General features: G+C 40.2%; 1 protein-coding gene across 1 annotated transcript in view; it reads right to left on the bottom strand.

The window, feature by feature from the left end:
• Window positions 1-4,835, bottom strand: part of LOC147660731 (interleukin-1 receptor-like 2) — a 64,955-nt gene extending 60,120 nt beyond the window's left edge. Inside the window, exons 1-2 of the mRNA XM_086951499.1 lie at window positions 4,642-4,835; window positions 708-856 (exon numbers count right to left, since the gene is read on the bottom strand). Of these exons, the coding sequence (XP_086807625.1) occupies window positions 708-856; window positions 4,642-4,835 (343 nt within the window). The remainder of the gene's footprint in view (window positions 1-707; window positions 857-4,641) is intronic.
• Window positions 4,836-15,676: the final 10,841 nt, after the last annotated feature.

Raw genomic sequence — 15,676 nt, forward strand, 5'->3', positions numbered from 1 at the left:
CCATCATACTCTTTGGATTTGCATCATTTAGATACAGCACATTTTTCATTGAAATTACCACAAATTTGCAGACATACAATCTTACTGTTAAAGATATATAGCGCACAAACGATGTGTGGGAATTGGATTTCAGAAAATATTTGTGATTGGTGCATCAACAAGTAAAGTGTCTTGATATGTTTTGATCCCATTAAAGTCTTTGTTTCCATCACACTATTGATTAAGAAAAAATAAATCTTAATGTGTGCTTTTCTATTTATTTATTTTGAAATAGGTACAGTTCATTTATAGGTATTTAAATGCTGATGTGAGTCGAAGCAAACAGCATCCTACAGCCTCGCCTTTAACACCAGCAAAGTTTTCACATAGTTCACTTTACAAAATCTTCACAATCTGCAGTAAGTGAAAGAAAAGTAAACACCAGTCTTCATTTCAAAAGAATAAGCAGCATTTTGTAAGAAGACTAGACTCACATTGGACATCTGTCTTCAAAGAAACAGCAAATGTTACACAAAACAAAAAAACATAAAGTCCTCTTTAATGCTCCTTCGCAACTCCATCATGGTTATTTAGGAGCCCTCAGTGCACAAGCGGCTGCTGTAGTTGGGCCCCCTCCCAGCGCTGGTCCCCGCTGCATTGTAACAGTTGCACCACTGGTAGCTCCGCCCCTTCCAAAGAGAAAATGTTAAAGGGAAGGCAAAACTTACCTGGTGGTTTTAACATAATGTATGCCTTAGACCCAACAGTATGACTTTGAAGTTTACAGACAAACTTAATTCCATAATGTTCTCTTTCTACAGCTGCGATGTCGAGGATCAGGGTTTGCACTTTTGTACCATCTGCTAAAACGGATGAGCTGTGGAAGAAATGAAGGAACCTTTAGGAACTTGTGGTCTAGATTCATTTTTTGCATTTTAAATGTTTCATTTAGGAAAAACTATATAATGCTATAGAAAACCCTTACCATGCTGTAAAGCAGGGGTCTCCAAACTGGTCCTGGAGGGCCGGATCCAAGCCAGATTTTTAAAACTACTACATGTATCTCAATGGGGATATCCAAAAAATCTGGAATGGATCCGGCCCTCCAGGACCGGTTTGGAGACCCCTGCTGTAAAGTATGATAGAAATATATATGTATTTACTATTTATGTTTTTGATGAGTGTGCACCTGGTCAGTTCAAGCACCGGAGGGCCACAGATGGGCAGGTTAATTAGCGCACTTAAATTTATTTAGACAGGGGGCAGGCTAAACAAATGTGCGTTACAGGAAAGCACAGGTAGATGGTCCCTTGTGGTAAGAATTAAGACAAGCAACATCCCTTATGAACCCAATAAACGTTGGACAATGCAAAAAGTATGCTACATGGATGCAAATACAGAGGAATACAAAGGTTTCTTTGGGCACTCCTCAAAACAAGGAAGGTGAGACCCACCGTTCTGTTAAAGGGTCCCATCCCTCCTCAACACATAATCCACACCCATCGCCCAGCTAGATCATCCTCACTCACTATAATTCCAGAACACTCACTCACTTGTCTTTGAGCTTATTCAAAGATGGGCAGGTGGAGGTGGTCTCCACAGGTAACACTAATCCATAATACAACCTGGAGTTTCCACTTCTCAACAAGATACCAAGTGAAGGTGGAAGGGGAAAAAAATGGCGGCTGGTTGAAAAGCCCGGTCGGGAGCTCTGTGCTCTCCAGGGGCAAATATTTATAAAATAGTTCAATTTAGACACAGAAAAAAATATACGTCACCAGAAACCAACAGGTTATCATTTCAAACCATGTGCCGCTTTGCCTGATGCAGATTTCCTTGGAAGCCGCCCCGGGTCCTGGCGTGGAGGGAGCAAAGCGGTGTGACTGTGGTGGATCTAGCATCCCGCTGGGGTGTGGGTGGAGGCAGCCTTAGGACGTCGGGACCGTGGAGAACATAGCAGGTTGACCTGACCAGCCGGAGTGTGGGCAGAGGCAGTTGTGGCAAGTCTGAGCTGCCAGAAAATTGCAGCTCGAGTGTTCTTTCCCGGCAGGAACATGGCGGTTCTCTATAGGAGAACAACAAGTGCACACAGCGATTTGGAGCCCCAAAAGGTGCTGATAGCGGCTGAGGCTACAAAAATTTAGCTGGGGTCTAACGGCATGCATGAATGCGGGGGTGCACAATGTGGGGATCCAAAGTGAAAGGCAGGACACTGAGGCTCAACCCCTAAGCAGTGGCAAGGCAAGAGGAGATAGGTTCCCCCCTAAAAACGTAAATAAACAAGATAAAGACTGTTTTGACCATGGGGGATAAGCTATTGTTTTAAGAATAGGAAACTAACGGTCAACAACCAGCCGGAGCTAGTAAAAAGAAGTGCAGCACTGAATCCCATAATGGTAAAACAAAAAAGGGAAACCCACAAACTCAAACCAAACACCAAGCTGCCCCGTCAAACACCGCAAAACCAAATGACAGGCCCCAGGGTAAAAGTCACACCCTCCCTAAGGTCCTTTTTTAAGATACAGACCCGGCAGGATACATCTAATCAACTGTTAACTGAACAAAAAGGAAGCTCTATATTTTAATCCTGAGAGAAGAGAAATTAAAGGGCAAAAGAAAAATGACCATAAATAGATATCAAGTCTTAGCAACAAAAGTTCCAGGAGAAGAAACCGTTTCAGATGGATCACCCCACATAACCCAAGCACAAAGCTCACAAGCTATAGTGGTACATCCGGGTGACAGTATGGGAGTTCCAGATACCGAAGGAGTGCAAATACCGATGGAGAAATGGATTGAGTAACTAATGATAGCGATGAGGGCGAAAGTTGCCACATCTCAAAGGAACCAAACAAAGATACAGAAGACTTGTGGTTCTCTAGAGTCCAAAATGAATATCTTAATGAAGCGGGTGGCCACAGTGGAAACATCCCTAACAGCTCTAGAAATGGAAGTGGGGGCAAATCAATTAGAAATTCAAACTTTGACCACAAATGATAAGGACCTCAGGGAAAAGATTAAATCTGTGGAAAACCATGCGAGAAGAAATAACATGAGGATCCTGAATATACCGGAGGGATTGGAAGGGGAGGATGTCAAGGGCTTACTTGATACAGCTACTCCAGGAACACCTCCCAGGGATTAAAACAACAGACCTAGCTGAGGATATACAGAGGGTCCACCGAGACCTCTTTAGAAAAGGAAAACAGAGAAACAAATCCCAGGAGAATTCAGTTAAATGTAAGACATATTCATTAAAAGAAAAAAATATTAAATGAGGCTTTAAAAGCTGGTTCTTACAATAAAGACTGGGTTTTCAAAATCCAATCCGACATTTCCAAGGCTACTCAGGATAGGCAATAGGAGCTAGGGCAGCATATGCAGGAGTTAAGATCCTAGGGGGCAACATTCCAAATGCGCTTCCCGGCCAACTGAAGAATCATGTGGAGAAATGAGATGCGCAATGTAAGAGACCCTAAGGAAGTGGCATCACTCATAGAACAGATGAAAAACATCAACAGTAAAAAACTTATAAGTCTGGAGAGCAGTGAGCTCAAAATAGCGAAATCTGTCACCCAGAGGAGAAGAAGGGGAGGTTTTTCCCAGGGAGGCTGGGAGGGGTAAGAAATGGGGATAAGACACAAAACCAGTTTTAAAAAAGCATGCATGGGGTGAGGGAGCATAAGGGGAGAAAAGAAAAAAAAGTCTGATTTGTGCATTTTTGTGGAGAATTAGACCAATAGATTGGCGGAGCAATCTCTGCTTTGACCTAAAACAGGTCAATGTCAATTAAGATGCTCTCATGTAATGTCTGTGGCCTCAGAGTTAGAAATAGATGGCAGAAAATTATGGAGTATTTGAAAACGGTAAATAGTGACATCATAATATTGCAGGAAACTCATTTATTGAAAGGAGAATGGGCAGATATACTAAAGAAACAAAAATGGGTGGATGGATACATTTGTACTCAACAAGAATGTTGTATTAAGGGAGTCGCAATGTTATTTAAAAAATCAGTCAAAGTAAGGATAGAGACAGTAAAAACAGACAAAAAAGGGAGATGGGCCGCTGCAAAGGTTAGAATACATAATAAAGTATACACAGTGACAGGATAATATTGCCCTAATGTGGACAATACCTCCCCCCTACAAGGCCTGTATACACATTTGTTGGAATTTCCAACACTAGTTATACTGGGCGGAGATTTAATTTAATTATCGCTGGTTATTCAGCCGGAGACATACACAATAAGTGGGCTAGGAAGACTTTTATTCAATCTCTTCTCGGGTCAAAACAAAAGAAAAGTTAAGGACAGTTTGTCTTGTTTTGTGGCTCCTTATCGTCAGGATTTGGTTATACTGCCAATGGTTCGTCCTCTGCTTCCGGCAGGTTGAGTTCAGGTTACCAAAGGAAAGCAAAGAAGAGAGAAACAGCTGTCACACTAGGATTCTGTAACACTCCTGTGATCAGGGGGAGGAGTGAGGGAAGAACACCCGAACCGTCACCAATGCAGCACAAGAAGTTTGTGTGTGACACAAAAAAAGAAGAAAAAAACAAACGTTCGTCCTGGGAGTTAAGGTTTCAGTGTACTCCTCCCACTCCTGGGCTATGGACAGTTACGGGGGACCCCTTGTGGAACCAACAACGCACTTGAGCACGTACCTCTCGGAGCCAAACTCCCCTGTGAGCGTGGCTGGAGTTCTCATGGTCCCCGATCGGGTCCGGCTCCCGTTCACGGTTCCCCCCTTGATGGCTGCGTTGAGGCGTAGGTGTTCTCTGTTCTCCGTATTGAAGCAGGGCTTGATCAGCGTCTTCCCTCTTTTCGTCAGTTCCACTCCCGCTCCTCTTTGACTCATAGTGTCCGTGGCCCCAATACGTGATGATTTCCTCAGTCTCCGCATTGGTTAAAAAAGGCTGCATCCTCGTTTCCCTGTGAGTCCATAGGTGCATGTGACCCTGTCACGTGGGGCGCCTGCTCCTCCAGGAAGTGGGAAGGTTTTGGATTAAAGGGACCACTACAATCCGGACCAAACGTATCCCATGGCGACTGAAAGAAAAGCACAGGAGAGACTTAAGGAGGTAGCTGGTTACCCTCTTCTTCTCCTATTGGTTCCCGAGTGGGTACATTGTGACATTATCAATCAGGGAGAGGATAGAAGACAAACAAGAAAGGCGTTAAATATACACAGAATGAGGGAATGGCTAAAGTATTACTTTAAGGATTTAGGGTGGTAGATTCTGGAAATTGAAAGGAGATAAGAAAGACAAATTCACCTTTCATAATAAGAAACATGGACATGCCTTCCAAATAGACTTTTTTCTGGTAGATAAGGGCCTGATAAAAAACACCAAGAAAGTAAGCATCTCCCAGCCCACTTGTCCGACCACTCCGCGGTCCAAATAGAGATTTTGATGGATAAATCTCCTTCTAACACAAGATGGACACTGGATGGTACTATTCAGACTCAAATATCAGGGAAAATTGAGAATGGATTTAGAAGAATTCTATACACTGAACGGAAAGGAAACCTCTCAGGTGACATGGGATACTTATAAAGCTGTTATCAAGGGGAAAATTTTAATTCTAGCGGCTTTCAAGCATAAGGATACGAGGAAAGGAATTGATCAACTGGAAGATGAAGTACAAAACCTAGGTAGGATAATGGCAGAGGAAATGACCCCCCAAGATGCTAACGATATAGCAAAGAAAGTGGAAGAAAAGAAGGGGGCCTTATCGGAATAGACAGGAATAAATGGGAAGTTAGTAAAATGGCCTACTTCGTGTATGGAGAGGGATGTGGTAAAATGCTTGCCTGGAAAACCAAAACAGAACGGACTCGAAATAAGATCTCAAGTATTCAGGCAGAAGATCAGATAGATCCCACTTCAGAAGATGCAGAAATTGAGCAGGCATTTAGAAAATTCTTTGAGACCCTGTACTCAGAAGAGATAAGACCATCGGCGGACCAGCTAAATAGCTACCTAAAAGATATCACACTCCCAACCCTGAGGCAAGTACAAAAGGGGCCTATTGCTTAAATTACGTTGGGGGTGGTGGCAAATGCAATAGATAATCTAAGGAAAGGCAAAGCTGCGGGCCCTGATGCAATTTCCAACAAAATATACATTATATTAAAAGAGACCTTTGTGCTGCCCTTAAACGTACTATTAAATGGCATTTTTGGAGAAAGACAAGAACTGCCGAATTCTTGGGATAAGGCCACTATTAATATAGTTTTGAAACCAGGGAAAGACCCAAGAGATGTGAGTCCTACAGACCGATATCGCTGTTGAACAGATATTACAAAATCTATACTAAAATTTTAGCTAGGAGGTTGGGACAAGTATCTGACTAGCTGATACACCAAGATCAAAAAGGATCTATTAAAGGGCGACAGATCCAATTAATCAGTGCAATCGATGTTGCAACTCCAGAGAAGACCCCCCTCTTAATAATCACTTTCAATGCAGCCAAGGCCTTCGATAGGGTCAGTTGGCCCTTCCTCCATACTATAATGGAACATATAATTTGGGAAGAGTATTCTTAGGGGCCGTAAAAACGCTGTATAAAAATCCAGCAGCTAGGGTTCTAGTGAATGGTAATTTAACAGAAAAAAAATATTAATAGAGGCACTAGATAGGGATGTCCCCTATCCCCCCTGCTGTTCAATTTCTACATTAAAGCGTTAGCCAATATCCTTAAGGCAAATCAAGAGATAACTCCCCGTAAGAAACGAGTGAGAAAAAAGATGGCACTATATGCCGATGATCTTATGAACTTCACAAATAATGTTTTAAAATCAATGCCAGTAATAGAGAATATCCTAGGTCATTTCAGGAAATTATCAGTTAACCAATCCAAAACAGAAATAATGGAATGGAACTATAAAAGCCACAACCCCTTAGTGAAAGAAAGGATATGCTATTTAGGGGTGGACATAGTGAAGGGTATTAATAAAATAGGCCAGATCAACTTTGCAAAGGTATTTTCAGAAGTCAGGGGCTTGCTGAAAGTATGAGGGGCCTCCCATTGTCGTTTCTAGGGCCCTCCAATATATTAAAAATGAAAATTCTCCCAAAGTTTATGTATATCTTTAACACGGTCCCCTTAGAGTTTAGAAAAGAATGGTTCACTAAATTACAAGGGGAGTTGAGCAGCTTTATATGGGCTTCAAATGGAGTGAGAATAGCAGGGAAAAAGCTTTGATGAAAAAAAGAACAAGGAGGGATAGCGAGTTCTTATCTACTTGAATATTATAGAGCTTTCCAACTGAAAAACATGAGAGAATTCTTAAAAGAATACCATACCTACCAAATATTTTCACAAGCAATGACATACGTAGAAGGTAGTCACTATCCATACAAATGTGGGCACCCAAAGTACTTCAAAAAGATAAACCTAAAGGTATATGGTCAGCAGCTAAAATATGGAATCAAGAAAGAATATTAAAAATTCCATATTAGAGCGTCTTTGCGCCAATATGGGCTTCCCCAGGAACTCCAGAGTGTCTGAAAGAAATTCTGGCTATCCCACTGGAAAAAGAAGGCATAAAGAAATGGGGACTAATATTGGAAGGAAATGTGTTATTGGAATGGAATCAACTTTTAAATATTACTAAAGGTTCATTGGCAAAAATTCAAACATTACCAATTAACAAGCTGAACAAAATCTCTTGATGGGAAAGAAACAAGAAACAAAGAACTGGAATGGAAAATACAAGGAAATGAGATATTAAAAAAATAAGTTTCAATTTGGTATTGGTCATTAATAGCAGTGTGGGAAGACTCTTTTACTCTGCCAACGGAGATTTGGGGGTAGAAGCTGCCATCACTGGATGCACAGAATCTATGTTTATGTGTTGGTATACTATTAAATCCACCTATCTCAGAAAAATAATTTGTTCACCATACATGGATCATACTGGATGCTGAAAAGACTCTCCAAATTAAATAAACAAAAAACTAAAAGCTGCGCTAAGTGCGGAGAAGAGTTTGTGGACAATATACACATATTTCGGCAGAGTCCCCAACTCCACGGTTTTTGTAACAAAGTGGGTAAGAGCCTCACTGAGGTACTGGGCTAAGTAATAGAGGTAAGCACAGATTTAGTCATATTCGGGGTTAAATTGCATAATGATGGCTTACCCATTCTAAGTAACAAGCATAAAAACCTTGGGCCATATTATCAAGAAAGGAAGATACATTATCGCTGCTTTTATCGGCAGGAAACTGCCACTAAAGCGGCGATAATGGGCTTGATAATATGCCCTTGTGAACTCCCATAGAAGCCCAGGTTCTGGTGTTAACCTGGGCTTCTATGGGAATTCACAAGGGCATATTATCAAGCTCATTATCGCCGCTTTAGCGGCAGTTTCCTGCAGATTAGAGCGGCAATACTGTTTCGCCCTTTCTTGATAATATGGCCCCTTGTGTTTGTACTAATTCTATTAGCTAGATGTGAGATATGTATTAAATTGACTTTTCCAGATCCACCAACTCAGTACAAGTGGCGAACCTTTATTCAAGGGGTAAATAAACTCGATTGGACGGGAGGCAAAGTAAAAGAACAAACACATTTTCAGGATATCTGGGAGCATAAACAGTCTACACAGGTATGAAACATCGTTGGTGCTCCCGTTTGTCCTATGATGAAGCAATACAGCAATAAGACAGCAAGCAAGGGACTTGCTTTGTTGGCCATAGATGGCGATCTCTCTGAACTAAAAGGAATGGTAGTAAAAAGGGGTCCCTCCAGAGGAGTTGGATCACTACATATTCCCATGAAAATAATGTACCGATCCGGGATGGTTCAGATAGATATCGGGACCCCCCCCCCCCCTTCAGCTCGTACTCCTAATTTTATTGCACAATGAGGACAACAAAAAATACTCAGAGAAGGGAACGATCCTCAAAAACATGACTACTATATCTCAGGTCAGTCCCAACTGAAAAGGGTGTCCAGAGATGTAGATGGAAGAGACTGCAGCTCTAGTGGAAGGCGAATGCTTCATTTTTAATCTGTGGGTGCTGTTTTGTTTCTCAATAAGTGAGTACTGAGTTGTTGGTCGATGTCATTCCATATGAACTGGGAACAGTCCTGGCACATTTATGCTACTAGTGTTCCCAGTCCATATGGAAGGACATCAACCAATGAAGCTCCTCCCCCTACAAAATGAGCCCCCTTCATCAGCAAAAGTACCCATTTCATCTCCATTCTATTTTTGATGATCTCGGTCAGGGGCTCTGTGGGGATGGGGATGTCAGGTTTGCAATAAAACACATACAGTAGTTCACCATTCTCAGAGGACCTCCCCATCAAGAACTTGGTAAAGGCAAAGGTGAAGTTTAAGAATTGACATTTTAACTGAGAGTGTAGAGGGTTGGGTGAGGTCATGCAGCTAAAGTCTCAGACTAGCTGAACTAATTTTATTGTTATACTCTTGTTTCATCATCGCATAAATCAGAATAATATCTTTCTCATGGAGGACATAGTGGGCGTTTAACCCGATACCTATGAACAGCCTTCTGTAACACCTTCAGCATTCATGAGCCAAAGCGGAGTTGGAGGAGTGTGGATGCAAAGAAAGTGGTAATGTTGCAGGCGCCAGCCATGGTGGAGTTATAGCTGGTAGTACCAGCAGCGTAGCTAGGGGGGGGCGGAGGGGGCGGTCCGCCCCAGACAACACTACTTTGAGGGCGGCGGCCGCGCGGCAGTGGCCCGTTGCGGCCGCCTTTATAGTTTATTTGGGGACACTCACACTACTGTCAGTCAGTGTGTACCCAAATAAATTAATAAAGGCGGCTGCAACGGGCCAGTGCACGCGCCCGCCGTTTGAAGTGCAAGCGCTGGCATGTGATGACAGACCTGGAGAGACAGAGGGCAGTGCTGAATGCGGAAGATCATCGTATTTTTTTGTAAAGGGTGAAGAGGCGTCCTGGCCTAGCTAGAGTAAAGTCATACTGGCTCCAGGGAGCAGACGGACTGGAAGATGCACTGTCCTCGTGCAGATGCAGCCTTAAGGAGAAAGCATCTCTCTGCTCACGCACACCACCAGGTCCGGGGTTTGCGTTGCATGTTCTTAAGTTCATGCAAAGAAGAGAAGAGAGGTGTTCTTGGTTTGGGGCCCTCAGCTTTAGACCCCTCTTTCCCCCGGACAGCAAGAGATTCTCGCCTTGAGTTCACTTCCAACAGAAACTACGGAGTAACTTGTTCAGCTGATCAGAGCTTTTCACAGTTTACCTTGTGGACTTTTGTGCTTTTATTAATATAATTGAGTTTCTCTGCCAGATGATGCAATTCAATGGGTAATGGGCTCCATAATAGTTAACTAGAATAAACAAGATTGTCACGTTTTAAAAACACATAGCAGGTCTCACCAGAGGAAAGCATGTTGGTGGGCAAGAGCAGAGCCCAAGGTCACACAGATCGAGAGAGGCTCCTTGCTACCCTTAGTATAATGTCATGTCTTCATCCGGGGTCTCAGGATGAATATAACGTTTTATAGGCATTGCCTAATTGTTGTATATCCTGTATAACATTTGTGTTCTTTAATTTAACAAGGGATGCATTCATTTCTTGTACATATATCTTGAGGTTGGCATGTTCCTGAAGCGTGGCATCATGTAGTTTGAAGGGTACTCCTGGTACCTCGTTAGTTTGTGCTTGCGTCTGCTCCAGGAGGCATCCGCTTGACAGATACCAATGTTCTTGCTTTAGTGACAGGATAGTACCTTCAAGGGACCACTGCATTAATCAATCAATCAAACAGTATTTGTAGAGCGCAGCTCCCCTGGGGGTATCTGGGCGCTAGGGTGCGAGGTTTCCGTCAAAGAGCCAGGTCTTGAGTTTCTTTCTGAAAGTCTGCCAGCGAGGGGGCTGTACGGAGCTGGAAGCCAAAAGAGTCCTAATGTATACATTTTTACCATAATTGGGCCAGGTTTCTCCTGCTCGAAGCCAGTGATACGACATTCACTGTAAAAACATTTGATGGTGTTCTTCCTTACCGCATAGTGTGCCTTCCTGCGTAGCCTGCTATATACCTGTTTATTGTATTACTCATCCTGTCTTATTTGCCTTGTAATTATGTGATTATTCATTGTTTTTTGTTGTTTGTTTTTTACATTCTTACTCAATGTCGTCATTCCTCTTACGTCCTTCCTTCCACCGTTTTTGTAAAGCGCTCTGATATCCTTTGGGAACTTGTTGCGCTATATAAAACTTTATAAATAAAAGTAAAAAAATAAAAACCTGCTTGCAAAACGCTCCAGCGCATGCACCTTGTGACGTCTGAGCAGCCTACTACTTCCGGTGCAGCCAGGAAGAGGGTGTGCAGGTGCAGGACACACCATTGGTTAATTTGGTCAAAAATAAGTGCTGGGGCCTTCACCAAGAGGCAGCTTGCACCTGCCCATTTCGCCTGTTAGCACCGCCAAAAACGGAACAAACTGCTACCATGAAAAGTGGAGAGAGGATGAGGCGTAATGACCAGAGCTGCCGACTTGGGCGCTGGGGAACCCGGTTCAAGTCTCTGGGTCAGGCCAACATCCTGTGATTTTGGACAAAGCAGGTAATCTCCTGCTAAATGAATGTATCCTTAACTGGTCCCCATTAAAAAAACACCAGTGTTGATGATAAAGTTCCTCCAAATTTGATCCATATAGTTTGCTCATGCCCTCAGTTGGATGTACTGAGATCGGAAGTCGCTTAAATACATGGGGGGGGGGGGGGGGGGGGAGAATTCTCGACACCAATATTGTTCTGACCTCTCAAACCATGTGTCTTGGGATACGGGAGGAAGGAAGAGCTAGAGGGGGTGATTCCTTAATATATGTGGCCATGGCTGTTTTCGAATGTGCATCGCTTCAGCGAGCCACTGCCTCACACGTTTCAACAGTGGCAGGGGGCTGGTTTTGTCTATCCTCAATTTAGAAATTGCATTGTATGAGCACAAAGGAAGAAGGTCCTGGCAGAAGAGAAAAAGAATATGGGGGCCCCTGTCGGATTGGGTTTATGCTCTCTGGCTGGCCCTGGATCCGTGGCAAGGATGACCTGCTTTTGAGCCTAAATGCAGGCACGGTTTTTACGAATCACTGACAGAATTTCGATTTCACAAAAATCGACCTACTATAACATCGAGTCTCAAACATCGATATCACTAATATCGACACCCTATACTTAACATGAAAACGACTAAAATATCGATCAAACTATATTGATGCACAAAAATATCGTCTACACAAATATCGTTAACATTATTTTCGACTACCATAATATCGACACTCAATACTACAAATAGCACACTACAATAATATCGAATACTAAAATTTCGATAGCACTATTTTCGTCTATATCAAAATATTGATTGCTAAATAATACTCAATTTTTAATATATAACACCAATAAATCTATTCTCTTAGTAATACACACATTTTAAAAGACTTCACTAATTTATTTTCAAATTATTAAGTAACATTTACTGTAAAAAATTGTGTTTTCGCGCACTAACGATATTTGGATATAAACTCTTTGTAAACATACTTTTTTATACTTAGTACTCATTGTACATATTCTATATTTATTACAAGAGTTTTTTATTACATAAATATATCATTTCAGTTCCTCTAGATAAACAATATAAGAAGATATATCTTAAATGTTTAAGTTAAAAAAAATTCAAACTAACCAATAGTAACTCGTCTTTACATATCTGACCAATCAGATAGCAAACTTCATTACACATAGACTATATAAACCAGTCCCAAACAGCCATACAACTTGCAGGAAATATTCTTCGTGACCACATACTGCCAATTTTGGGAGCACCATCTATATTCTTCTGTGCAAGAAAAATCGTCCTGAAACTACAAGTAAGTAATCATATAGCTCTGTTAATAAATTCTAATGTTTTTTTACTATTACTTATAGACCAAGATTTGTAACCTAAATTGTTGTTTCTTTATGTACTTTGCCTTTAAACAGACTCTACAAACAAATCAAGTTATACTTCAACTTCAAGATACTGGACACTTTAAATTTAAAAAAGGTATCTACATATTTTTAGTATTTACTTAACGTTATTTGACAATTAGTGTCCTAATTTCAAACTCTCTACTTTGTTTCTTAGGCTGTAACTCTTAATACATATTGTGAAGCCAGAATGTTTTGGGGAAAAAACGTTACAATGCTGTATAAAAAATTATTTATTCCTGTTCTTAAATATGTTTCTTTTGCTTTAACTCATAATACATGTGTCATCCCAGGTTCTTTTCAGCAAATAAGTAACAATGCTTTATAACAAGTGTGTATTGTTTATGGAACATATAAACGCATTGGTAATTTTCATAAACTTTCTCTCTAAACAGACCTCAAAGCAACAGAAAACAGATAATTCACATCAAAGAACAAACATTCTGCTACTACTCTAATTCTCTTGGTAAGTTCAGAAATAAAACATAACAAGTCTTTATAAACTCTATAGAATATACTCCAACAAAAAATGACTCTTTTTATGCTTCTGTTAGTATTATCTTGGAAATGTCTCTTTTAAAATCCAAATAAACTAAAGTATTTTTAGAGACGTTATAAACTACCAAAAATGTAACCAAAATAAAAATTGTAACTTTTCCTATAACATACTTAATTTTTTTTCAACAGACCGTGGCAATAGGACCACAACATCGGACTGAACAAGCACCTACTTTCGATTCATAGAACTTTACTGCTGGTAAGTAAATTACTAGAAGAGTACTTGCTTTATTTAAAATCTTATATACATGTCACAATTTCTTAATATTTGTATATTAACTTTTCTAGATACCAGAACTCAAGAATGACTGATGATGCAAGATTTATTACATCTCAGAAAGGCAAATTTTTGTTATGCTATATGGGCTACATTTATACTCAGGAGAAACAAAAAGACCTTAAAGTAAATTGGAAGTGTACGAAATATTACTCCAATAAATGCTATGGCCGTGCTACAACAAGGGAAACTAGTGTTATTAATACCACTGAACATAATCACCCACCAAACATCTCGGAAATCGAAGTGAGATCCACTCTCGAGAATATCAAAGAATTAAGTACCAGATCAGAACTACCTACCAACGTAATTCTGAAAGAATTACTACCTAAAGTTCCCAGAGAAGCAAGAGGTCAGCTACCATCTATTGCTTCCATTAAAAGAACAATAGCAAGGACAAAGAAAGCAAGTAGACCCAATATACCAACTCCTAGAACTTTTGAGGAAGTCATAATTCCGCCTGAGCTTGTAATCACTCATAATGACGAGCCATTTATTTTTTATGATAATCATAGCAAGGACAAAAGAATAATCATGTTTGCAACTAATAACAATATGAAAAAATTAACAGAAAGTGCTACTTGGATGATGGATGGAACTTTTTCTATATGCCCAAAACCTTTCTACCAATTATACACAATTCATGGGCAATATCATAATACCTGTATCCCCTTCATATACTGATTATTACCGAACAAACAAGCCACAACTTACTCAGAAATTTTGCAAAAAATAAAAGAACAAACTTCTGACTACTTCCCAATGAAAATCATCATAGACTTCGAACAAGCTATGATTAATTCTATTTTGAAAAGTTACCCACACACATCCATTCAAGGATGTTATTTTCATTTCAATCAATGTCTCTGGAGACATTTACAAAAATCTGCCCTTAGTGTTGAGTATGCAACAAATATAACTTTTGCATACCAAATCAAACATCTCATTGCTCTGGCATATGTACCAGTAACTGATGTGGCAGAACATTACAATCTATTAATTGAAAGTCCTTTCTACACCCAAAATGAGCAAAGACTCGCCCCACTTTTAGATTACTTTGAGGACAACTGGGTAGGAAGACTACATAGGTCAGGCCACAGACGCCAGCCTAAATTTTTAATTCCCTGGTGGAATGTATATCTACCAACGCTGAACCAAGAGGCAAAAACGAACAATGCTGTTGAAGGTTGGCACAATGCCTTCCTCTCTTCTACTGGACGTACAACACCCACATTACACAAGCTGGTCACAGCTATACAAAAAGAGCAAAGCTTTCAGGAACTACGTATGGAGCAATCTGTCATACAACTAAAACCAAAAATCTCTAGACAAACTGCTCAAATGTATCTATATCTTCAACAGCAAGTCCAACTATATCCTACAACAAGAGGACTGGAATATCTAAAAATGATAGCCAAAACATTGAAGTAATTGCAATAAGTAAATCAATGGATAAATATCAAACAATATCCTTAATCTGATAACACACATATTCTAATATAATAACTCTATATTAATTTAGTCTAATTTATTTTTTTACACTATTATATAAAGACTAAATAAATATATCATTATATCAATTTTTTTTTTTTTAAATACTGTTTCCATCCAAACAAAATAATAAAAATGAATAACTTACCTTTAAATAGAACATCATAAAGATTAATCCTTTACCGACAATACAATGTGTAAATCTCAAAGACTTAATCCAACAAATCATTAATTATTTTTCTATTAACTGTGCTAAAACTATCCATCATCCAAATAAAACGACTCTTTAAATGCCATTGAAAATGACGACTGTTCTCTTAAACTGTGATAAATATTTCAGAGAACTCAAAATATAAAGGAAGAATGTTATACATCTCCGTTCTAACAACTGAAACACACTTCCT

Source organism: Lissotriton vulgaris, unplaced genomic scaffold (genome assembly GCF_964263255.1).
Source record: "Lissotriton vulgaris unplaced genomic scaffold, aLisVul1.2 SCAFFOLD_467, whole genome shotgun sequence".
Classification (NCBI taxonomy): Eukaryota; Metazoa; Chordata; class Amphibia; order Caudata; family Salamandridae; genus Lissotriton; species Lissotriton vulgaris.